This window comes from Lissotriton vulgaris, chromosome 4_1, assembly GCF_964263255.1.
Source record: "Lissotriton vulgaris chromosome 4_1, aLisVul1.2, whole genome shotgun sequence".
Lineage (NCBI taxonomy): Eukaryota > Metazoa > Chordata > Amphibia > Caudata > Salamandridae > Lissotriton > Lissotriton vulgaris.
Genome location: NC_141691.1, coordinates 353,636,465 through 353,662,861, shown reverse-complemented (window position 1 = coordinate 353,662,861; position 26,397 = coordinate 353,636,465). Strand labels below are relative to the sequence as shown.

Here is a 26,397-nt window from a genome sequence, read left to right as displayed (position 1 = left end):
CCCAAAAAAAACCACCACACAAAACATTTGTAAACTGCATAACAGTACAACACAGCTCAATACTAACATAGCAACACAAATAAACACCATTGTAGAATGCACCACAACTCAAAACGACACATCGTTGCAACAAAAGGGCACACCAATTTGTTGCACAGCTCTACAACTCAATTGTGTAACACTACAGTGGACACAAACAACTCGGCACAAAACCAACACAATTTAAAATCTGACACCCACAGCAATAACGAGGAACTCCATTCACCACCCTTCATATATATACTGTGCAGTAGGACCTTATTCAGTGTCTATGATCTGTGCACTTCAGTTGCAGTCCATATATCCTAGATGTATATGTATAGCACCTACGACCAATTGTTCAATTTTCTTTTTTTAGCGCAGATAGGAAACGAAAGGGGAAACCCACGAAGGTAAATGGCCAGACCATGCCATAGAAGGTTTGAGCTGTGATAATCTGGAACGACCTGTAATGAAGTAGCTCTGTTTGTAAAATGGTGCTGCTTTTCTGCTTATCTTAATGCTCCAGCTTTACCGGTGGCTCCTGTTAAACATTACAGCACAACAATAGAGCAGATCCTGTGTAATAGATGAAAACGTACAGGCTAATGATCTGTCACCGATTACAGAAACTGGCATTGTCCAGGACAATAGGTCAGGTCTTCACAATGTATTTTATTTTTTATAACCTTTGTCATAGACCTTAAAAGAGTATAAGTAAAAATGATGCTGCATAAAGTTCGTTTACTTAAGTTAGCAAAACTAAATAATGAAAAAAATGACCCGTAGCACAAATAAATTAAAAACACTTGAACTGCATTGAAATCTGGGATTAGCCTGAAAATGAAGTTATGTAGTAGATGGATAGGCTCAAGCAACATGCTGTCACTGACACTAATGCTAGCCATTTACTGAAGTGGATCCATGCAAAAGGTGAGGCTGGTGAGATTACTAAAGCGGTTGCTAGGCCAGCCCTAAACATGAACCCTTCTTTCTATGCTAAACGTTACAGTGCAGTTTTGCAATGCTGAGGTCTTTGCATTTGCAATCAGTACTGATTTACATAATCCTTCATCATTGGCTTGTTGGTAAACGTGACAACAAAGTGGTGTGTGCAGTGGTGTTACTCCTTGGTTTTATCCAATTGTTCTGTTCACTGCTTTGTGCACTGCTTTAAGCATCATGAATCATGATATATAGAACATATGTAACATTTTTCAAAATGCCCCACTTGTGCTAGTTTGTATTTAGCTGCAATCAATCTCATAGCGCGTTATGAAATGCAGTTTAGTTCCATATGCGTATAGTCTCATTTAAGAATGTCTCTTTCTATACTATTTATGTTTACAAAACTGCATTTAAATGCCCATAACCTTCTGACATCTGCAAAATACAACATTTTTTGCCATAGTTGTCGAGATGCTCTCTTGGGTAGTACGTTTTATTTGAACCATGTAGATCGATCTAAAATGTTACTTACTGCTTTGAAGTATTGTTGTTAAGGTAAGTAATTTATTATCGTTTCCTACTGAAAATTTTAGACTCTGCATTAAAATATAATTTTCCTTTAATGTATTTATACACACATAAAATGCAGTTTTTTTCTTTTTACTTTTGATTTTGTTGATTTTAATAATAAAATTATAAAAATAATTTTAAACACCTTTTTTTTGTAGCTTGAAAATTGCAACTATGCTGTGGAACTGGGGAAACCAGCCAAATTCTCACTCGTAGGCATTGGCGGCCAGGATTTAAATGATGGAAATCAAACGTTGACGTTGGCATTGGTTTGGCAATTAATGAGACGGTAATCAGACACTTTTCAATGAAGTATTTAGACATTGAAAAACATGTTTAAGAGGCAATCCCTTCCACGTTGTGGGTATTGTATTAGTTTGATTAATTCTGTTTACGACCCTTTTGTAGATCAATGGCTTATCTTTACTGTACTTTACCTTTGATCCATAAACCGAGTAATCTAGCATCTGTGATAGAATGCAGAACATGTTGGAAGTGGATAATAACGGGTAGCTCTGTTATGCATGACCTCCCTACTGCAAATCATGTCTCCTTCCAGAAGGGCAGTAACCTCATGAGATCTGCTGTTACTAACAAGTGAACACACACCTCTTGACCACGCTTACTAAATAGCCACCAAACCAACAGTGGCCAGTCACCAGACGTATATGGTACAATATGACTCCCTCCTCCAGCAGTTGGCGATGGCAGCAAAAATGTTTCCTCCAAACTAAAATGATCCGATAATCTGTTTCAGATCATGCACTCCGAAGGCGGTTGAAACCTGTTGGCTCTCTCAAAGCCCATCTCACAGCTAAGTGACCAATAGAGCCCCAGAGAGGTCAACCTATTCGCCACTCCACTGCTATTAAACATTGGCTAAGCCCCTCGATGCTCCTACCATCTTAATTTGAACTCCTATGCCAAACGGCATGTAAATGCAACTATGTGGCACACCATTTTTCAACCATTTCTCAGAGCCAGGGAGTACAGCTAAAGCAAAACCACCTCAAACCCAATGATTCAAAAATAGAAATCCTAAGCACCCTGCCATACTGATGCTTTATTTGGCAAGACTGGATCCATTGAAGTCTAGGTCCGTAACCAGGAAGTTGTGGTTTTCAGACCACAACTCTCATAGTCTACCCTTCAATAGATATATAGAGGAAACCGAAAAATTGTGTAAGGGAGCGAGGCTAAGATGTAAGCAATGCAAAGTGCCACAGGTCTGATTTTAAAGTCCTTTATAGCTAAGGCTATCCGCACAAATTCAAAAAATGCCTCTCAATAATACACCACTCTGTTTCAAATATAGGTGATGTATTGCAATTAAAGCGTGTCAGTTAAGTCTGAGAGCTTTCAGTGTAGTACAGAACAGGCATCACCTCTAAAAGACATCTCTCTGGCCAGCAGTAATTTCAGACCCAAAACCACACCTGTAGATAGACATGGTTTGCAGTGCAACCCATCACATTGGTTTGTATTCTTACTAAAGGAAGTGGTAAAGGTTCAATCATAAGAGATTCTAGTTCCACAAATCTATGACTTATCCACAGTCAGGGACAGTATTGAGATTTTCCACAAGACCATATATGAATGAATGTTCACTAATAAGTGCCATTTACAGTAACTTGGTTACACTGTTGGGTTTTACATGACTCCAAACAACTTAATTTCAAAATTCTAACATGAGCATTTTGCATCTAAATTAAAGGAGATCAAGGCTTTCGTAGACATGGGAGCTATAGAGAAGGTGCAGTTGATGGAAAGGGCCCTGTGATGTACTCAACCAAATCTAGACTGGCAAACCGTTAAACAAATTGGTCACAATACAGAAATTCAGAATGGTAACACTTACAAATTGTCTTTCCTCTGATTCGCAATCAGTTGAAGAAATCTTGAATGGACTCTGAGCCGGGGAGAGACTTTCCTGAAGGTGGACACAGACCCTCAGCAACTAATTGCTTATCCTACACAGTAGACATTAACATGTTTCCAGAAGCAAACGTCAATTTATCAGGAGTGTGCTACTGACAGTGACTTCGTAATGAAAATGTTGGAAATGATGGCATGGAAAATTAATATGTGAATCCTAACTCAATGAAGTTAGTGGTCAGTCTCATGAATTCATGTCTGAATGCTTGAATCATTCACAATTCGACAATTTCGGTCTTTTTCTCTGCCAGGTGACCCAAGGAGGCTTTAACGGCAACAAGCCAGTTAAAGCAAGAGGGAACCCCCCTCTAACATATACCGCACCTTAGCGAGTGCGACATTTTTTCTACGAATACTACCACTTAAATTAAGTATTATTTATTCACCATCACATACCCATTGGTCCTGAGGAAAGCCAGTTCAAAAGATAAAGGCCTGTCTGAAACATGTAGACCACATAGGACGTAGGAGGTCATAATCCATACTGCAGCACGTCCGTCTGCCTTTTAGACGCTAACAGGGGCCCAGTGATTAAAATGTTTCTTTACCCTCGGGTACTGGGACCCACTGTATAGCTTTTAACTTTCACTAAACTCACCCACGACACTGCACACTCAGCAATCATACCAGCTCTGCTATAACCAGGCGTTACGATACAAAAGGGGGTGGTGACGGACGGAGCATCTGAATCAATCAAACACTCACACCCAGTCAAAAGATCTGGGTTTAATCCATCACTGTTCTTTAGCCCACTCTGCCACCCCAGTTCAGACATGGCTATATGCAAATCAGTCTGACCCTGTGCCTCATGGGAACAGTCCAACCCGAACTGCCAAGCCATGTCTTCCCTGGACCGGAAACAAGCTTCCGAGGACCGGTTTCTGGCATTCCAGCAGTCTTCAGCCTGGCTTGCCTGAATCCAGTGGCAAAGTGAGCAAGGGACTCACGTCTGAGCATACCCTGCCACACTTATGGCGGCCAAAAGCGGTACAAAAGGGGGTGGTGATGGACGGAGCATCTGAATAAATCAAACACTCACACCCAGTCAAAAGATCTGGGTTTAATCCATCACCGTTCTTTAGCCCACTCTGCCACCCCAGTTCAGACATGGCTATATGCAAATCAGTCTGACCCTGTGCCTCATGGGAACAGTCCAGCCCGAACTGCCAAGCCATGTCTTCCCTGGACCGGAAACAAGCTTCAACCTAACCAGGTATGGTAGCACACCCGGTGTCACTGTGGTGGGCCCGATGATGAAGCGTGCCACCAACTAGGTTGGTGGGTGAGGGCTTTAGGATCAAACCAAATGGTTTGCCCACAAACGTTTCTCTGTTGAGTCGCTTCTCACAACTAAGCTAGTCCTTGTTGATAATTACACAAAGTTTTACCTCAGAAAACGACCTCGTCGCCGACAGTGTCTTTGACGGCTCCTCCGTCGACTATCAACATCACTTTTCATCGCCAAGGCCTAAAATGATAATGTCTTCGGCTTCTTCCCCGTCGACGCTGGTCTCAGTTTCAGTTCGACCCATCTTGTCGACTAAGATAATGCTATCGATCTTCGACGCCCCATCTTTGACGAAGAGTAAGAAGGTTCCGTCGACGAGGTAGTCTGACGCCTATCCCGTTGACGAAAGTCATCCCCTCAACGGATTCCTCGTCAACGAAGATCACCTTGCTGTCGACGAGATTTCCATCGTTGTCGATGGCCGCATCGCCGACTAAGACTGCCTCTCCATCGAAGACCTCGCCGACAAAGATTGCCTCGTCGTCGAAAATATCGTCGACTCAGTTCACTGTCACGTTGGTGGCCACAGTCCATACACCATCTCCGTCGACAGCACGGTCAACGGTTCGTCTGTCGACGCCTCGTCTTTCATCGTGTAGGGAACTACAGGTTTGGTCTGCTGCACCGTCTGCAGCCTTCTTTGCCTTGCAGTTTATGGCGGCTTCTTTATTGGAAAGACGGGGCTCTTTCTTAGCGTCTCTTCCCCCCCCTCCCGCTGAAGTTGCCTGAACAACTTTTGGACTCTGAAGAGGATGAAGACCAATCTGATGTGGATGAGAGGTTCCGCGCAGCCAGGAGTCCATCTGAGCTGCTTATAAAATTTCAAGACGAAGAGCAGTTTCTTGAGCCTACAGGTCAGGCTCCTGCCACGGTGCCTACAGCACAGATGCCGCTAGCTCTCCTCAACAATTTGCAGTATATGTTGGACTACTATCGCCGGTTCCCTCCATCTGAATTGGCAGTCGCTCCCTTAGCCCATGCTCGATCTGCAACAACGTTTAGACCTCCAAGACCATCTTCTCCAATATCAGCACCCGAAATATGATCCACAGTTCCACCTTCTCCGGCACCATCCCACCATCCTCAGGAGGCTGTCACCACTGATGACGACAGGGAAGATGGAGAAGTTGATGATAAATCTGTACTGTCTGAGTGGGGTGACTACCAAACGCAAACCCCATCACCTTCTGCTCCTCCTACCTGGGACTCTCCGCCTGTAGCTATTGGAGGATTCCATCTCATAATGGAAAGAGCAACGAAGAGGTTCCTAATTTCCATGGAAATGAAACAGGATGACTTTTTCTTATGATTTTAAGGACCAACCGCAGAGGCAAGTGAAAATGTTTCAGATTATAGACTTTTATCTGGAAGGAGGGACTAAAAATCATGTCCACTCGAAATTCTTTACCTTCAGTTTTGCCTCTCGTAGACAAAAAGTATAAGACACCTCTCACCTCACCTGCATGCCTTCTAGGGCAATCAAAGACTGATTCAGTCGTCACCCAAGCGGCTCAGAGACGGGCCAGAAACCCATCTTCACAGGTAACCGCTCCACCAGACAGTGATGGCAGACGTCTGTACTCTATTGGTAAAAAAGTTTCAACGATCGCTGCAACTACTGTCCGTGCTGCAAACTCCCTGTCAATATTGGGGAGATACGATAGACAAATGTGGTCGGATATCTCACCATATATTGAAAAGCTTCCAGAGCCTGAAAGATCAGAAGCCAGAAAAATATTGCATGAAGGGGAGTGCACTTCTGCAGAGATGATCAATGCTGTAGTAGATGTGGCATCTTCAGGCAATTGGCGGGGGCAACAGTGCTGAGAAGGCAGGGTTGGCTGAAGTCAACATCCTTTCGCCAGGAGGTCCAGGCTAAGGTCATCGATATGCCTTATGATGGGGAGTTTCTCTTTGGCCAGCATATTGATGAGGCCCTACAGGCCATAAAGAAGGATGCAGAAACTGCAAGGTCACTGGGAAGCCTGCAGTTTCGTAAATCGCCCTTTCGTGGTGCCAAAGGACGTGGATCTTTTTCCAATAGAGGGGGCTACTCTCAGCAACGCTCGCACCAATCCTCGCAAGGTAACCAGCGGTATCACCCGTATAAACAGCAAACGTACGGACAGCGAGGTAACAATTACTCGCAAGGAAAAAGGAAGTCTTCTTACCGGGGACGAGATTCCTCCAGGAAGCAATGAGACGTACCACCTGCCACCACCTCTGCCCATCCCCAGGTCGAAAGTTGAAGGAAGAATATCCCAATTCTTCTCGAATTAGTCCAAAATTACTACGGACAGGTGGGTCCTGGATGTAGTGGCCAGGGGCCACACTTTAGAATTCGTCAAAACCCCTCCAAATTCTCCTCCCAAAGGTCCACCACCAGCTCACCTCAAGGAACTGTTCTCCCACATAAATATAATGATTCGGAAAGGAGCAATCGAAAAGGTTCCTCAATTGCAAAAAGGAACAGGGTTCTATTTGAGGTTCTTCCTCATACGCAAGAAGTCAGGAGAATGGCGCCCCATCCTCTACCTGCGTGCCCTCAACAAATACCTCAAAAAATTATCCTTCCGGTTGTTAACGCTTCAAGAAATCCTCCAGCTTCTTTCGGAAGGGGATCACATGGCCACCCTCGACCTTCAGGATGCTTATTTTCATGTACATATCCTTCCCAGGCACAGAAAGTTCTTAACCCCTTCCATGCTCATGACTAGCTCAGCTAGTCGTGCAGCACAGTGCTCGTGTGCTCATGACGAGCTCAGCTCACCCCACCCGTTTTAATTGTGGTCCAGCACAGGAGGGGAAACTTGCAAGCAGCGATGCGGTTAAGATTCAGAGTGGCTGGCAGGGATTTTTAATTCAAGGTATTCCCATTTGGACTTTGTTCAGCACCCCGTGTGTTCACGAAAATGTTAGCTCCAGTCGCAGTAAATCTTCTCTTGGAAGGCATTCACATTTTTCCATATTTGAACGATTGCCTTATCAAGGCCAAGTCTTTAGGAACAGCAAGAGTGCATGTTCAAAGATGCCTGTCACTATTCCACTCTCTGTGTCTCTCAATCAATCTCAAAATCCCATCTAACTCCGTCTCGAAGGAAGTCTTTTCTGGGAGCCACGCTAGAAACTCGGCTCACTCAGGCTTTCGTCTCAAAAGAAAGACAGCTCAAGATTTGCAGGATGGTTCTCCTCTTAGACAACAAAAATAGTACGTTTCAGTTCGGATGTTCAAATCTTGTCTAGGGATGATCTCATCCTGCATTCCTCTGATACCCAACTGTCGTCTCCGAATGAGACCTTTACAAGAGGAACTCTGCCTCCAATGGGTGCAGGTTTTGGGGTAGTTCGACGACAGGATCAGCATAACTTACCGTATGAGAGAGCCCTTTCAATGGTGGATTCAAAGGAAAAATTTGCAAGAGGGATGTACATTCCTGACGGAAGTGCCAAGTTATACTATCACCATGGATGCTTCCCTCGAAGGATGGGGGGCACACCTTCAGGGAATGACTGTCAATGGAAAGTGAAATATGCAACAAAAGAAGTGGCACATAAATCTGCTAGAGCTGCAAGCATTTTTCCGGCCTTGAAGTCCTTTCAAACAGTAATCAAAGGGTCCGCAAAGGGTATGCATTACTTAAACAAGCAAGGGGGTACAAAATCCTTCTCAGAAAGCCCAGGAGATTTGGGATTGGGCTCTGGATCACAAGATAAATCTTTCGGCAGTTCATGTTCCAGGAATGTCCAATGTACTAGCAGATTCTCTCAGCAGATCTGCAATATCCAATCACGAATGGGAGATCGATCAACCAACTCTGGACCGAGTCTTTCGAGTGTGGGGTCACCCCGACCTGGACTTGTTTGCAACAATTCAGAACCGAAAATGCCCACACTTTACAAGCTGGATTCCCCATAAGGACTCGTACGAGGATGTGCTTTCGATGAATTGGTCTCAGATATATGCTTACGCCTTTTCTCAGATTCCTTTGGTTCCCAGAGTCATCCGGATAATGAAAGAGCTGTGTCGCCTCATTCTCATTGCGCCCAGGTGGCCTCGCCAATATTGGTTTACAGCGCTTCTCCTCCTCTCGAAGTGCGATCCCATTCAGTTTCCACCAATACCAAATCTACTGACCATGCAAGGGGGTCAAATTTGTCACCCGGACCAAGCTTCCTTGAGATTAGCAACTTGGCTCCTCGACACATTGAATTCGCCCATTTAGATATCCCTGCGGATTGTCAGTAGGTTTTTGCCAATGCTAGAGCGCCTGCCACAATTAAGACTTACAAGCTTAAATGGAAAAGGTTCTGTACCTGGTGTCACTCTGCCAATTTACATCCAATTCATGCTAAACCAGAACAGATCTTGCCGTTCTTTCTTCATTTGGCTAAATCGGGCTTATCTCATTCCACACTGAAGGTGTTTTTGGCAGCCATTTCCAGATTCCGTCAAGATGGCTCTAACTCTCTTTATTCTGTTAGAATAATTCAACAATTTTTTAAAGGTCTATTCCGAATGTTTCCTCCTATTCGACGTCCACCTCCATCCTGGTATTTAAATGTGGTGCTCGCTCAGCTCATGTGTCACCCCTTTGAACCTATTCATTAAGTGGATCTCAAGTTCCTTTCATGGAAGGTTTCTCTACTTTTGGCACTGACGTCCGCACGTAGGGTCAGCGACATTCAGGCATTCACCATCAAGTCTCCTTTTTTACAATTCACTTCAAAATCTGTGGTGCTTCGTACCAATCCAAGTTACATGCCTAAAGTTCCTTCTGACTCATCTTAATGAGCCAGTAATTCTAAAGACATTTTTTCCTAATCCGCAAACAGCGGCGGAAAAAGCCTTGCATTCCCTAGACATCAGAAGATGTCTCAAATTCTATCTCCAACGAACTGCAACATTGCGAAAGACAGATCAATTATTTGTAGCATATGGAAGGCTACGTCGGGTATACGCTGTATCCAAGCAGACTATAGCCTGCTGGGTGTCCTCAGCAATCAGTGTGCGTCATCAGCAAACGGGAAGACCTCTACAGTCTTTGCCAAGGGCACATTCTACAAGAGCGGTCTCCTCTTCTACAGCTCTTTTCGCTGGTGTGCCTCCATCAGATCTGCAGAGCGGCAACTTGGTCCAGTAGGCATACGTTCACCAAGCATTACTGTTTGGATGCTGCAAGTGATGCAGATTCTTCAGTGGAACGAGCAGTTCTTCGCAATCTTTTCAAATAAGGTGAGCCTCTGTTCTCCCTCCTCCTCTATGCTCTTTTTAGACGCTTATTTAATATGTTAGTCTCTTTTACAAAACATGCATATGTACTATGATACAAGGAGCGTCTATGAGCATTATGATTTGTATTACTGCCTACTCTGATTCAGGAATGTGAATCTATGAAAGACACCCCAATACTGGAGAAGAACAATAGTTACTTAACTGTAATCTGTGGTTCTCCAGTATTGATGTCTTTCATAGATTCACATGCACCGCCCACCTCCCCTCAGAGGCTCCTCAGGCGATTATGTTGGCTTCACTCCTGTGTGAGAAAATCTGAGAGCTTGAGCCTCTGGGGAGAACATTCTGGTGGATGCTGTCGCCTGATTGGCTGCAGTTTGGTCTATACAAAATGACTAGGATAGTCATAAGTGTGGAAGTTTTGCTATTGTAGCTTAGGGCTACTGTACTTCTTGGTTGGTTATTACCAAGGTTTTTGGTTATTATATGCATATTATTGCTTTTTTATGTACCGTGGGACTCCCACTCCGACGACGGGGAATGAGTCTGGCATGTGTATCTATAAAAGACACCAGTACTGGAGAACCACAGATTACAGGTAATTAACTATTCTTCTGTCTGAAGCACTGGGCTCCTAAATATTTGTATTTTTCCATTGGCAGTCAAGGGTATGATTAATGGAGGACAGTTCCATGCATCCTGTCTGTTATTTTGAGCTCTTCAGATGATTTCCAGTGCCTTGCTATATCTCTTTTGACTACTAAAAGGCCATGTTAATCAGCATTCGAACCCCTATCACAAACCCAAGATCTTCCACCATACAAGCCAAATTCAGTTCCTAATTTCCTAATGGTCTCCTGTCCATACATTTTCCGTCCCATGGTCAGAAACCAGACATAATTTGCCTTGCCACAGATGAGTCTCGCAGGTCAACTTGCCAGCCTATCTTATCCACATTAGGGCCTTATTGCCTACATTCATGTAGTCCTAGAGATTTCTTAACTCTTATGATCTCTGAACTAGAACCTCTTGTGAGGCTGCAGCAGTAGTGCATAGCAATGCTGTTAGTCACTGAAGATGAAGTGTGGCAGACTAATTAATTGCGAAGATGACTTATAAAATTGTTGAACCCATCTGATCCAAGTCCTTTTCAAGCTGGAATTTTGTGTCAACCTTGTGGTAATTGTGTTGTTGACATAGCTAATGCAGATTGTTTCTGCTCGATCTTTGGACTTTCACTTCTGGCCATAAAAGGTGTCCTAGGAACGTTCTCCTCAAATGCACCATATTTCTAAAGCCCAGCTGCAATGCTTAATCCACCTCTGGTTGCTTTGTGCACTTAATGTTTTTTTTTTGTCTGATAAATCCTTTAGGGTAGGAGAGTAGGTGGCGAGAACCACTGGAGTCCCATATCCTATCAAAGTAGATGGGTAGTTGACCCAGTCTTAGGCATCTAGCGTTCGGTATGAGACTAAAAGAAGCACTCAAAAATATATTATTTGTGTGGCCAACAATTAAGCTTGCTGTGTGCTAGTTGTTAGCGTGAAAGTTAGTTAATTTGTTGCTATTGCGCCTATCCTTGAAGGTATTGGTGGTAATACTGTTCAAAGTAAGAGCTCATCTGTGGCATCATAAGCTAATATGCCTTGTGTGGACATATGTACATCCACAGACTGGTGGTTTTTTCTGCATTTCTGTTTAGCAAATAACTCTATCATATACATGCTCAGATTAGAAGAGTTCACATGCAATAAAAACTAGGGATTCTTTATTGACCTGTTCGAGAACTTGTGTCCAGGCATTGGCTGGTCATATATTTGGATAATGCTGTTTGACTGAGAAAGAAGAATCTTGGAATACCATGTTGCTGAGTTGTTACCTAAATACGTTGTGAGACATTCAACACCGCTTTTGGTGTAGTTGTGAACCCTCCTATCCAACGTTAAATAAGTATGTCTCAAGATTTCTTACGCCTTCGTCTTTTTGCCAGCAGCATATGCTCCTATTCATATCACTGTGATGCAGTTACAAATATCTCCATCTAGTATATAGGTTTGAATATGTTGATCCTTATGGGATTTGCTTGTATATGTCCCTTCGGGTGATTATACTGGACTTATTGGCTAGCCATTGTTTACGGTAATTAACAGTAACATCCAAAGATTCGGGTTATATAAGTGTATTTTTAGACCTTTTGTCTCAACTCCATCCTCCTATCCCTCTTCTGCTGCATAATATTCAAACTGTGGGAAGTAGTGGCATCCCAAGCGATGAAAATAGTAATTATTGTTGCTTCTGTTTCATCAATTCCTGAATTTCTACAAAAGGAAGAACACAAGCCAAGAAGTAGCCTATATATTGTAAAAATATTAAGTCTTCTTAAAAAAGGAATCATTTTGATTCCGTAAAGCTCAGTTAATCCCTTTCGCATTTTGTCACAACTACATTCTTTCTTGCTATCATGCCTTTCTTCCCCCAACACTCAAGAGCTTCTCTCCTACTGTTCCTTCATTAACTTCGGTTCTCAGATTTGTTTTTCGTTCACTTTAATTCAGGTACACATTGAACGTTCTGTCAGACCTCGGCGATGGCCAAAAAGCAAATGATGATCTCATTGTAAAATGGGTGAATGACACATTGCGTCACGCTGGAAAGTCGTCATCCATTCAGAGCTTTAAGGTAAGTGCAAATATGTCAGTTTTAATATATTTTGACTAAAGAAGGCTGTAGGTCTTTAAAAAAGTTTCACTTACACAGGAGCGCTGTCTTTCTTCCACATTCCACACATTGAGTATTACAGACTTAGAATTTAAGATTTGTTACTTAACTGACCTTGCAACTTTTTCATGGGGTTGGGTGTGTATTCTTCCAAGATAATAAACCTGGTAATGATTTTCCAGTTGATGTAATGGTCATTTTTCTACGTTGTTTAGATGTATCCAGCATATGGGGCGCACCACAGTTTGACATACAAACATTTCATTGCTGGTCCTTCGATCTCTGCTTCTCTTCTCACTTACCTTGCTCCTGATTCAATCTCTCATGCTCCTCTTACATATTCTCCCCTTCTTTTATAAGAGCGTATGGCCATGTTTTGAATTGTGGATATTTGTGTACCAATTATGGTGTTTGTGGCCCCAATTATAAATGCTTTCAATGTACAATTGAGTAACTCATACACAGCAAAATGGGCACTACTAGAATTTCCCCAGGGGAAGTGGGTATATCCCAAGTATAAACTTTGAGGTATACCTACGGTGGTACCCAATACCTCCCAACTACCTTTCATAAAATAGGCCCTTATAATTCAGCAGACTTGCAACCGTGCTGAGATAAGGTATTTAATTTAGAGTTTGGTGGATCATGTTAACCACCCTAAATTGGTGTTCAAGAGCTTTGTAAAATTCATGGTTCCCCAATACTATTTAGAGGTGGGGAAAACGGTATTGCAACTTGTGAGCGTCAGTTCGCTCTGCCCTCAGAAATATGTGATCTCAGTCATTTTAACAATTTAGGATGCAGTGACTATGCCTAGTTTTCCATGCCGTGGACTGCGCATGGCAGTCGTTCTGAGGCAGTGAAATATCTCGATGTCCCTATGTGTCAGGGACACGGATTCCTGTTTTTTGGTCTTCATAAAAAAAACTCCCACTTTAAGAGTTTGTTCTTAAAACAAAAAGTTTACTGAGTGGGAGCTACGAACATGGTGCCTTCTCGACCAACCCATCGCCTTGAGAGGAAAGGCTGCAGCGGATGTTGCTCTGAAAGTCTAGAGATTCCCATCAAATAGGCTGGGACCTGTAAATGTAACAGTGGAGGCCATAGACTTCGCTGGCCTGTCGGGCCGGTAAGCTGACCCCTCCCCCCTCTTCCAAATGGGGGCTTAAGGTACTGTTTCTTACGTTTGTTTTGTACAAAGCATTGTGTACATTCCTTCCTCTCAGTAATGTACTTGCTCTCTCAACTTATTTTTATAGCGCTTACTCTTTGTTCTGATGTTTTCTTCTGCAAGTCGTGTGACGACCAAGCACTGTTCTATGAGTATTTTAAGCTTTTTGGCTCAGAAGTCTTCTAGTATTATGGCTCAGCACTCTCCTATTGTCCCTTTTGCCACCAAGTTGTGGAATCATATATTCCTTCTCAAAACAGTTAAAGAATTTTGTACGTTTAGTACTGTGTATGCATGAGGGCATGTATTTGTGGTCGCGCACTCTCCTCTGAATTTTTCCGTAGTTCATTGTGTACTGGATCCCGCCTCTTCTCTGCTAATGAGAATAACAAACTGATGGACAGAATGCTTGAATTAATCTGTCTAATTAATTTCTGTGGGCCACAGTCTTTGCCCCACCTCGGAAGTTACTGTCCTTCTGGAATTGCTAGCCACATCCCCTGCTTCAGGAGGCTCTGTGAAGCCAAACACGTCTAGAGTGGCTTGTGTTCTCATTCAGAGAGTGTGTCCTAACCGTGTTGAGCAGACTGTTCCCGTTGGAGCAGAACCTAGATTGATTTGCATATTGGTGTTCCCCTTCTCTAAGATTAAAGAGAAGTTACAAATGACGCTATGAAATGTGCCTAGTAGGGTTTTTGATTATTCTAACCATTTCCTTGTATCCATTTTATGATCCTTTACAACCCATGTAGACACTACTCCAACCTATGGGCCGTGCTTTGTTTTTAATCCATCTATGTGACCTCCCTGGAGGAAGAATTACCAGTGCATTTCTATGCTTCTTGTCATGCAATTGAGACAAGGCCTCTGCTAAACTGTATTGTGTGCATGCAGAGCACAGGAGACCCCATATCACTGTAGGTGTTTGACTTTATTTATATTAATGAGCGGAATCGAGCATAGAGGCTCAGAAACCCGCACTGTACCAGGCATTTCTCCAGTCGGTGAGTGTGGCTCTTCAAGTGAATGTCACCCTAACTGGACAAACGAAAGCTGTGCTGATGCTCTCAGGAAGAAAAGCTGTGAGGCTCTTGAGCTACTCACTGAATTCCTTTAGTACGTCGATCTCCATTTTCCACATTTTTATCTTGTGAGCTCTAAGGAATGCATTTGGTTTATTCAAAGAACACGTGGCTCATGCTCCTATCCAGTCTGGTCCAGAGGCCCATATTCTACCTTAGCTAGGGAGTGGGCTTGTCCACTTGTTATCTCTGCCAGTGTCCAGATTTCTTTAGCAGCGGTTCAATTTCAGCATGTTTGGTCGTTGGCCTCTACCATCTGAATTACATTTGTCTGGTGATTCTTCTGGTCATTCCTTGACTGGTTCCTGTACATATCAGTGGTTCCATTTTTTGTACTTCTGGTCTATGTCTGGTGTCTCCACATCATATTCCAAACTTGAGCAAGCTGTTATATTAGCTAGAATTGTTTATGGATAAATTCCAGCTCGCTCCTGTATTCCAGTCTCGATGGTGATGCCTGTGTTAAGGCAGGTATTATTATTATTATTATTATTGCATTTATTGAGCGCACAGCTACCCGGAGGTTTCCCGGCGCTTGCCTTGGGAACCCGTCCTGGCTTTTCCCTGTGAGATAGCCCCTACAGGGCATCCCCAAGGTGAAAGCCAGAGATCCCGCAGCAGGGGGCCGTTGTGGAGATTAAGCAAGCTTAATGCCCAGAGTTGCAGAGTGAGAACCCATGATTAGAGCAGGCACCGAAGCGAGAATTATCGAGTCCGTGGACATTTGAGCTCAAGACCCTGCCGCGTCGGGAATTGAACCCTGGTCCCGGGTCTGACCTCAGCTTCCGGGTCTGCCTGCTCTACACCGTGAGCCACACTTCTCCACACCGTGAGCCACACTTCTCCACACCGTGAGCCACACTTCTCCAGGTAGAAGCTAGAGACTGGAGAGCTGGCAGTGTCTATTGGTGATGCTCTACATGTATTAAACATTTCTACAAAACAACTCAGTGGTTGTCATTTTAACACAAGCCAAGCCATCTAGGGTAATAATTCACTCCAGAGACAAAGAGAATTCAACTCTGTAGAGGAACGAGGCAGGAATGCCAATTCTCTCCAAAGCTATTCACAATTGTGATGAACCCTTGGTCTGTTAGATTCGCAGAAGTGCACTGATCTGATCGGGGGGTGGTGATGCAAAGGGCATGGAATGATTGTGTTGACAGCCTCTTGTGATTCTGTGGTAAATCTTTAGATTCTGTGGTAAATTAGAGTCTGTGGTAAATATTCTGGCTTCGGAAATACTCGAGGACGTCATTGCTGTACCTCTTGATTGACAGGCTCTCAATTATGAGCATTGCCGTTCCACACAGGGAACGCTTTCTATACTTGGGGGTTGGCTTTCTAGAAATTCAGTAAATTAAATGACAACCATACCCTCTGCTGACAATCTTAGATTCTGTCTTGGTGCACTGGTGGCTCTTGCCCCGGACACTAATTGGTTGTGGTTCACGGTTTAAGATGATCACGCTGCAATGTGTCATATAGATTACAAAATACCCCCCTACCCCCTGCTGGATAGATGGTTCACGAAAATAATTGACCTGACGAGATCTCTCACCATATGCAAATCAGCCTTGACCCTGTGCCTCATGGTAACCGTCCAAACGGAACTGCCAAGCCAGGTCTTCCCTGGACAGGAAACCAGCATCCTGGGACCTGTTTGATATGGGGTGTTACTCCAAAACCGGTCGCAGGGTGCTGAGCTGCATCGTTTGAATGCTTAAAAGCACACAGAAGGTCACTCCTAACCATGCCAGTCATTCACACCTGTTTAGAAGGGGTAATGCAAATACCACCACTGCCATGGAATTTGTGTACGCTGTTAAACATGTTATTTTGGCCTCCTTTTCCATTCCGGGACAAATAAGCATTTACCTTTTTCTTTCTTAGATGTTATTATATCCTTACGCTAAGCAGACATGTGAAACGTTCATCACGATTAAATAGAACTACTTCCTTTCCCCACGTTTATTCCCACTGAATTTGTGTCCACATTCAGTTGCATCTTCCTCTTCAGAATCCAGTAGCTGCATCAGAAATTACTTTACATAATTTTGATGTCCGAAGGGCAATACTGTATTATATGAATAAGACTTATTCCCTTGGTGACTAGCCTTCCATACTTGAGGCATGTGACATATGGATAAGTGGGCGGTGTATAATTCAGACTGGTGTTATCTTTAACTGTAGACATTGGCCCCTCTATAACCTTCACTGGACGTGTACATTTGTAAAGTCTGTTCAGTCATGTGCGCATAGCTTTCCTAGACATGCCTCTGTAAACTTCACATAGAATAGGCCACGTTACAACGCATGCGTTTAGAACGCATGCCATTACATCGTGGTCATTACAACGACTGCGTTGTTACATCGCAGACCATTACAACGAAAGTCATTACGACTTGCTGTGGCGGGGGGGGGGTCACTGGATGCTGGAATAGTACCATTTACTATTCCAACTCCAGTGCAACAGTAGGCAAGGTGTTGGATTTTAAATCCAACACCTTCTGCCCCCTACAGCAAGTCGTTGTAATGGCATGCGATGTAACAACGCGGGCGCTGTAATGACCGCATTGTAATGGTGTAATGACCGCGTTGTAATGACAAGTAATGTGTAAACATCTTTGTAAACAGCATGTGAAACTAGACTCACTTTCTGTTTTAAAGTCCATTTTATTTATACATACAGGTCTATGCATTCTTAACTCCAATATAGAGACTTCCCAAAAGTGGCCCAGAAACCCTCAGAAGAGACATTTATACTGCTAGGTAATCTGTTCAGGCAAACACTAGTCTTTGTGTGGGGTCGAGGCAGATACTTTTATTGGTTCTGAAATGTGATGGGTAATGTAGGCTTTGGCCTTGCTGACCTACGGAGGCTCCTATAGATATTTCTGCATAAAGAATTTCAGGATCCTCACTGGGGATGGTGGAACTAACCAGCAAATATTTTAGATTCTAGAATAAATAGATAGTGGACAAATATTTTTTACAGGTTACTAACTTTATTTTCCCAATGTATAGATTTTAATAACAGAATGTTATTTTGTTGTAACACAACGCCAGTGTGAGGTCCAATGCCAATGTATGCGATGGCATAGTTGGATTCTTGCTCTGCATTCTGTCTAGAAATGTAACCTCCCATGGCTTTTTTTTTCTTCTTGTTTCCTCTAGGACAAGTCTATTAGCTCTAGCTTGGCGGTTGTTGATCTGATTGATGCCATACAGCCTGGCTGCATTAACTATGACTTACTAAAGACCGGCGACCTATCAGACGCTGACATGCACGATAATGCCAAGTAAGTGAATATCATTTTATTAATAAAACACCGCAACTTTAATTGACGTTACAACTCGCTTCTTTAGTGCATCGATTGAGGAGGATCAATCTAAATGTCTAGCCTATCCGTGTGTGTTTTCTTGCACTGCACATTAGTGAGTTTTCATTCTCCTGTTGCTGTGCCAGGCAGCTTGCTCAGAGGTTTATTTCTAAATATCAAATTGTCTCCATTGGATTTTTTAAGCATGTTTACCCTGTTGAGCATACGGAAAAACACAAGTATTGTTCAGCACTTGAAGGGCCATTTATTGCTGAAACATTTGCTACACAGCCTCCCCTTCCAAAAGCAAAATAAAAAAAACAAGCATTGGCATAGCCAATAGGTCTCGCTTTTGAGACCTTATAAGTGTTTAGTTATGCAGCACAATATCCTTTGTGCAACAACATTAACTGTTACATGGCTAAACATTTATAAGGTCCCAAAGGCGAGACCTATTGGCTATGCCATCTAGAGCAGAGACCTTAAAAAAGGAGGGAGAAGAAGTTAAAGACCATTCCAACCGAAGCCCTAGATGGAATACAGAACAGCATGCAAATTGAGAAAAGACATGCACTGCAAAAACACATGCACTGCAATGACGTGCTAAAAGCAAAAGAAAATAAATGTGTTCCCTGAATGTGAATAGTGGATGAACACAAGTCATCTAGTGAGAAGGATGGTAAAGAAGCTATGCTTCAGGCGAAGGACAAAAACAATTGGAAGGAAAGCCGTTAAACAAGAGGCAAGTAAATGAGTGACTAGAACCCTAATAAACTGTAAGCAATGGGCTTAATCAAAGCACCCTGCAAATAATGATATTGTACACAACAGGTATTCATCTTAAGCTATCCGGTTGCCAAAGCTAAAAACCAGCTACTAGAACTTGAATTAACTGCAAAAGTGTACATACAGCATTGCATTTTTGGGGTAAACAATTAGGTCAGTGCTCAGAGACAACAATGGAAGATAACTATTATGAGGCCGCTCTTCCCAGTAACGCTTTGTCTAAAAACAAATTAAATACAGAAAGAACTCGGTCACAAAATACGCTGCATGTTTTACTGCGACTGACTGGCAGGGAAAAAAATGGTACAAGGGAAGAATAAAAATATGTAAACTTCAGAAACTACACCGAAAAGTTACCTGCAGGCTGAAATGTTTATGTAGTGGACATCCTAGCAAGGTAGAGCACCGGCAAGTAGGAGAGCGAAGTTTATAACAGCAGCTCTGAAAATGAGCTATACTGTCCGACTTGAGATGCACTGCCCAGATCATCAGTTACCAAGGTTGTGCATAATAATAATCCATATGTGTAAAGTGCGAACATATCACCCCTTAAGGTTTCAAGGTGTTGGGGGCCGCCAATGATGCCAGACAAGTAAAGGGCTGGAGGTGAGGCTGTGGAAGACGATAGGTGTTGTAGGGCTGTGGCGAGAAGTGAAGATAGCCTAACGTGGGAGGATGGAGAGTGGAGGAGCTGTCCAATCTCCCGCCCCCGCAAGGAAGATGAACTCTGCCCGGAATGGAGCCAGCAGTCTCCTGCGCCAGCTCCCCGTGCAGCGTGAGTGAAATGAGACAGCGTGAAGCGAGTGGCTGGTCAGAACAGCGGTAGAGAAGTGCCTGAAAGGGGAAAGAGGCAACTGCCTAAGGCACGAGTGGCAGCAGCAGGTAGAATGACCCCATTGGAGTGACCAGACATGGGATGGAGTGCCGCATGTGCGGTGGTAAGTATAATGTGAGTGAGAGGGCCACTGTGCAGCGAGGCAGTAAAGGCCCGGTTTACAATAGAAGAAAAAGACTCACTGTTCACGGTGGAGAAAAGGAGGGGCTTCCTGTGGAGTCCGGTCCCCTGTGTTTCCTGGGAAGCAGCAGGACGGGAGGGTGCTGCTGGGCGATGGAGCCTTCGGCAGGCGGCGTGCGTGCAGGAGTGCAGCCTTGGCAGTAGTGCCCCGCCCATAGGAAGAGTGCACGCGTGGCCGGCTGGCACAGAAGATTAGGCCCACTGCCCTGCTGAGAGGTCCCAGCGCATCCGGAGCAACAAGGCTTAAGGAGAGCGGCAGTAGTGGCCGCATTAATGAAGTGGCAACAGAGCGAGGCCCGCAGCGTGGGTAGAGCTGCTGAAGCCTGTCTGAACACTGTGGGGACACTCGGGCATGATGTTTTCAATGTAAAGCGCACAAGAGGGCCGGGCATGTAATGTCTGCAGTCAAGAGGCGCCCAAGCTTAATGTGCACCGAACCACCCTGCTTTCCTCCACCAGGTGTTGGAGGAAAACAGGGTGCAGAAACGTGTTGAGGAGGAGATGCAAAGAGGTGGGGGAAGAAGTAGTGTTGAGGATAGGCGTGTGGGTGAAGTGAATATTAAATTGGCCGTGCAGCACCAATAGTAACGCCCGCAGCAGTAATAGTAACGCCGCGCGGCCGTGCAAGAGAAAGAAAGTCATCATGATCGCGTTGAAAGCAAAAGTGATCGCGATGACGCGCTAAAGCACGCAAGGGATGCGCGTGTGCTTGTGAGCGCAAGTTGGGAGCACTTCCAAAAGCCACTACTAAATGTCTCTCTGATCAACGCAAGCGCGCTGACTCAGCGAGACCTAAAAACGGCATCTCGCTGAGGCCCGCCCCCTCCCTGCAGCATTCTGCAAAAGCGCCCTCTGGCGTGTTCTTAGTTGGGGAATTAAGTCCCCTTGAATACTGAGGATCTCTGGGGGCCAATGAGCCCACCAGGTACCTCCAGTAAGCACCACAGAGCTGCATTGCAGAGAGGTGGTCCGAGGCCATGCCCCTTTTTACACCATGCTGCAAACACGGCTTCTGGTGGGTCCATGAGGGTGAACAACCTTTACAACGCAACTTTTACCACGCAGTGCCTTTACGACGCAACTGTTACAACGCAAACCATTACAACGCATTGCGCGGGGGGGCGCTCTAGGATAGGGAATAGGTTTAATGTACTATCCAACACCTTCCCTACTATCCACGGGGACTGGAGTTGGAATAGTAAATTAAACTATTCACTATCCAGCGCCCCAAAGCACTATGCGTTGTAAAGGCATGCGTGGTAAAAGCATGCATTGTAACGTCATACATCCGTCAATGAGGTCCTCCTGTGTCCTGAGGACCTCGGGACACAAGTGGACTTCATCCTCTGAGCAGCAGTGCGTCAGAAGCTGCGTTTGCAGCGTGGTGTAAAAAGGGGCGTGGCCTCAGAACACCTCTGTGCAACGCAGCTCTGTGGCGCTTACTGGAAGTACCTGGTGGGCTATTCGGCCCCCAAGGGCCCTTCAGGATTCAAGGGGACTTAATCCCCTAACTTACAATGCACCAGGGGGCGCGTTTGCACAGTGGTGCAGCGAGAGGGTGGACCTGATATAACAAGTTAGCAATCCTGATGTGTGGGACTTACTGGATGTAATAAAAGGGGTAGTTGGACCCCTAGGTTGACGTTGGGAGCTAGCTGCCCCTCCTGTTACCTCCAGTAAATCACACACACTGGGATTGCTAAACGGTGTTTGGAGGCCACTCTCACCTTTCTCCACCACTCTGCAAACCTGACTGCTATGTTATAGTTGGAAATTAGCATTTAAAAAAACTTTGTAAATCGCTGAAAAATCCATCGTTTTCAGGGCCGTTATAGTTAGAAATTAGCATTAAAAAAATTATAGACATTCACTGAAAAAACCACAGGTTTCAGAGACGTTCTAGTTAGTTGGACATTTCACTCGTGCAAAACCAGAGAAATTAGGCTTTTCTAGTTAGTTGAGCTAACTTTAACACACGTCCTCTCAATGCACTGCTGATGACGTCACATATTACATCATTCATGACCTGGTCAGTGACATCACTGATGACATCATCCACATGATCATCTGATGCACCTCCTCATACCCTAGTATAACCTTTGATACATCCACTCTAAAATACAGACTACCATTTTCAAAACCATAGACACACCAATATCAGTTACTACATACAAACTCACTGATTCCTAGGTCTACACACACACACATCCACTCATTCACCCATACAGTCACTCATATGTGCAGTCACTCATCAATACAGCACTATCATACTCGCACACCTAGTCAGTCATGCAAAGAATCAATGAAACTCCCATTTACTCACTTATAAATGTATACACACACCACCTCACTTATTTATATAGATAGTAACACATACTTTCCCACTTATACCATCACTGATAGAAGCACACACACACACATCCATACAGGCACTCTCACAATGACTCACTCTCACATATGGTCATTTATATAGTCCAACACTCACATATATTGCCTTTCACATATGTAGTTACTCACACATGTACCATTGAGACATCCATTCACTCAACAACACACCCATACCCACACTACCCCACCCATGCAGCCTTTCATAGATGCACTGTTGAACCCATACACCAAGTGCATCACCTACTCACACATCTATGCACAGAGTCACACACCCCCCACTCACCTACACACTCAGGCACCCATACTGATATTCGGACAACCAATCAATAACCCATATAGACACTCGTGTAGCTGCTCACCTACCCCTGCAGCAGCTTACACACCAACTGACAGACTAATACAGACATTCACACAGTTTAGTCACTAACCCATGCATTCGGTAAGGCATGATTAGTCACTCGTTTATACAGTCAGTTGTGCACCTACTAAATCATCCATTTAGACACTTATACACTCACTCTTCAATACACCTTGGTGTGTGTGTGTGTATATATATATATATATATATATATATATATATATATATATATATATATATATATATATATATATATATATATTGCCAAGACTCTTTTCCAACAATCCAGATGTCCCTCGTAGTCGTAGTTTCGGTCTACCCAGAGGCCTTGGTCACATAACTCCATTAGAGAAGCAAGCAGATTTTTAAGTGCACAGTGCTAAGAAAGCTGTCACATTATTGGTTGACACTAAATAGGTATGGGCACTGAAGAAATGCTTACAGGTTTTATCACACATTGAAAAAACCCACGTTGTTGTGAGTATAAAACTGCATATAAAAAACACATCACTATAAGAAAGTGCATACAAACATTTCTCTATAATAGGAGACTTAATGTTTTAAAATAAATTCATATTTTAAAATAAATTTCCCATATGTGCAAATTCAATGCATCTGTGCAAAATAGAGCAGTGTGCAAAAACAATGAAACCCAAGTGGGTTAATTTCTATCAAAGGACCCAATCCACAAGATTAAAGGCCCCTGCGCCCATATGGTAATATAGTGCAAACAACTGTACAGTAAGTGCAAAATAGATACAAAAAATGTGAAGGAGCAAACTCTTATTTAAAAATCCATCATAAAAACAGACCATTTAAAAACAATGTGTTGTGCGGGAGAGGCAACAAAGCACCATTGCGCATCCCAAAGTCAGATTGTTATAACAGAGGAGAATTTCCAAAAACTATTCAGCTCACAATGGTGCTACTGTTCTTGGGGTTTTAGACTAGAGACCGGTATGAAAGTCTTCGCTAGCGTTCAGGCCTAGAGGGGACTTAAAGTCTAATTCCACAATGTACCTTGTTTCTAGTGCTCGTAAGATGGCCTCACGATTACCACCCCTTCTAATGGGAGAGACCGCATCTATGACAAAGTGTTGTAACCGCTGACTTTTGTTCTCATGATGGTCTTTAAAATGTCGTGCGACTGGGTAGGCGGCATCACTGGTGTTGATGACCCTGATGGAGTATCCCCTTGTGGATCTGCAACTTGGTACTCCCAACATATTGCAGGCCTCACGGACACACCAGCACATACACCGCAAACTCAGTCTTGCACGTCAGCTGTTTGTGGATAACACGGGGAATATCAGAAAACTGTATTGCGTACTCTGTTTTGCTGACCCCGTGTTTGCAAGCTTTACACGAAGAGCACTTTCTGAATCCCTTGCTAGCCTGCAACCATGTTGTATTAGTTGCCACCTCGAGACTAGACTTGACCAGAGCATCGCTCATAGAACGTGCTTTTCTGAAGGATATTTCAGGTTTGACTGACATTGAACCACCAATAACCGGGTCATTTCGCTCCAAGTTCCAATTCCTATTGATGATCTTACGAAGAGCTTGGTGCTGTCTATTGTATGTCAGTTTGAGCCTAGCCGTCTGTTTGGCCGTATCGGGGTCTGCTGCCAAAGTTCTTTTATATAGCAGAGCCTCCTTTCTAGGGATTAAATTCGCCTTCCGGATAGCCGTGTCTATTGCTATCACTGTGTTCCCTCTGGCCCAGAATCATACTTTGCTGGCCTCCTGAGCTAGCCTACATTGAGACTCAGTGCTGCAAATGCGTCTGATGTGCAGCATCTCCCTATAGGGGATACTGCATATCAGATGCGCCGGATGGTGACTCTTGGCATGCAGCACTGTGTTGCCTGCCGTTGGTTTCCTATAGAGTACCGTCTCAAGTTTATTTCTAGCAGCAGTTTCCACATCTAAAAAGTAAATATGCTCTTGACTGATATTGGTACAAAGTTCAATGCTTTGTTGTTGATCATGTGAATGAAATCTACAGCCTGTTTTGTACCGCGCCATATTAAAAATGTCATCAATATAGCGGTACCAATGCACCACATGTTCTACAAAAATATCATGGTGAATGCCATGGAGGACCTGCTCCTCCCAGTAGCCCATTTGCAAACATGCATAACTGGGAGAAAAGCAGGCCGCCATAGCAACACCCCTGATCTGCTGGAAATACTGATTGTTGAACATGAAAAAGTTGTCGTGCAGGCAATAAGAGATCATGGCTAACAACATCTTTTTGTGCTCAGACATTTGGATTGGTCTTCTTCCCAAATAGAATTGAATAGCGCCCAGCCCATCAAGGTGGTGGATGCTAGTATATAGAGCTGAAACATCCAGTGTTATTAACCAATATTCTGAATCCCATAATACACAATCGAACTTCCTCGAAAAATCACCAGAATCCTGAACATAGGATAGCAGATCTTTAACAAATTCTTGGAGGAAAGAGTCAATGTACATGGTAGTATTTTCCAACAGTCCACTGCGTGCAGAGATGATAGGTCTGCCCGGGGGTTTCTCAGGGTTCTTGTGGACTTAGGGGATCAAGTAGAAGACGGGCATTACTGGGTGTCCATTTTTTAGGAATCTGAATTTGTCCTGGCTCCGTAACCGCGAACTTTTCCAGCCTACAAGTAGTGTGTGAAATTCTGCCTGTGCTTTTCTAACAGTGCAAACGTCACACCATTTGTAGCGGAGTGCATCATTAAAATGTAGGTGAGCCTCCTCCATGTAAAGAGAGCGTGGCCAAAGGACAACATTGCCCCCTTTGTCTGATTGGCGGATAATTATGTTATTGTCCGCCTGTATTTTCTTGACCAGGTTCGCATAGCAGTTTTGTGCTAAATATTTGCGTTTCTTTCGTAATATTGTTGCATAGAGTTTCTTGATCCCGGTGACAGCAAATTCATGAAAAATATCGATGTTGTCATGCAACATTAATGGGGTGAAGGTAGATTTGGGTTTAAATTTAGTGTAGCCCGGGGTGTTTAAAACCAAAATGTTCTTCTGTGGAGCCTGAGCTTGGGATTTCATTACGCAGTGCTTCCAATTCTTGTATTAGTTCTAAATCATTGACTTTTAGGCCAGGTAACAGTTTAGTTGATGGTGTCTGGTGCACTTCTTGTGCCTCGGAAGAACCGAGGGGGGCCCCACAAGGACCCCCAAGGCCCAAAATGTATTTCTTTATTTTAAATTGCGGGATGCGTGTAGGATCCGCGCATCCCGCTGCTGAAACAAAAAAAATATTATTTTTGAAAACCATGGCGAGATTCATAGAGCTGCCCAGGATCACACGGTGTTAAGTCAACATACAAGGATTTGAACTCTGGATTATAGATTCCCAGTGGACGATCTAGCCATTTGAGCAGCCGCGATGTGAAACTATGTAAGTCACATAACCATACAGTTCTAATTTGTAACTTGCTCGTGTTGTAAACGGGCCCCATCATGCCTCGTATAACGCGCCTAAAAATCTAAACTCAGAGAGGCGCACAGAGCCTCGCGCCCTTGCATCTCGTCATTTGCTCTGTCGCTTTAACTGAA

The 26,397-nt window shown here is 43.8% G+C and overlaps 1 protein-coding gene across 1 annotated transcript in view; it reads left to right on the top strand.

Moving 5' to 3' along the window:
- Positions 1-26,397, top strand: part of PLS3 (plastin 3) — a 105,204-nt gene that overhangs the window by 68,240 nt on the left and 10,567 nt on the right. The window contains exons 7-9 of the mRNA XM_086967234.1: positions 1,695-1,825; positions 12,548-12,671; positions 18,141-18,265. Coding sequence (XP_086823360.1) covers positions 1,695-1,825; positions 12,548-12,671; positions 18,141-18,265 — 380 coding nt within the window. The remainder of the gene's footprint in view (positions 1-1,694; positions 1,826-12,547; positions 12,672-18,140; positions 18,266-26,397) is intronic.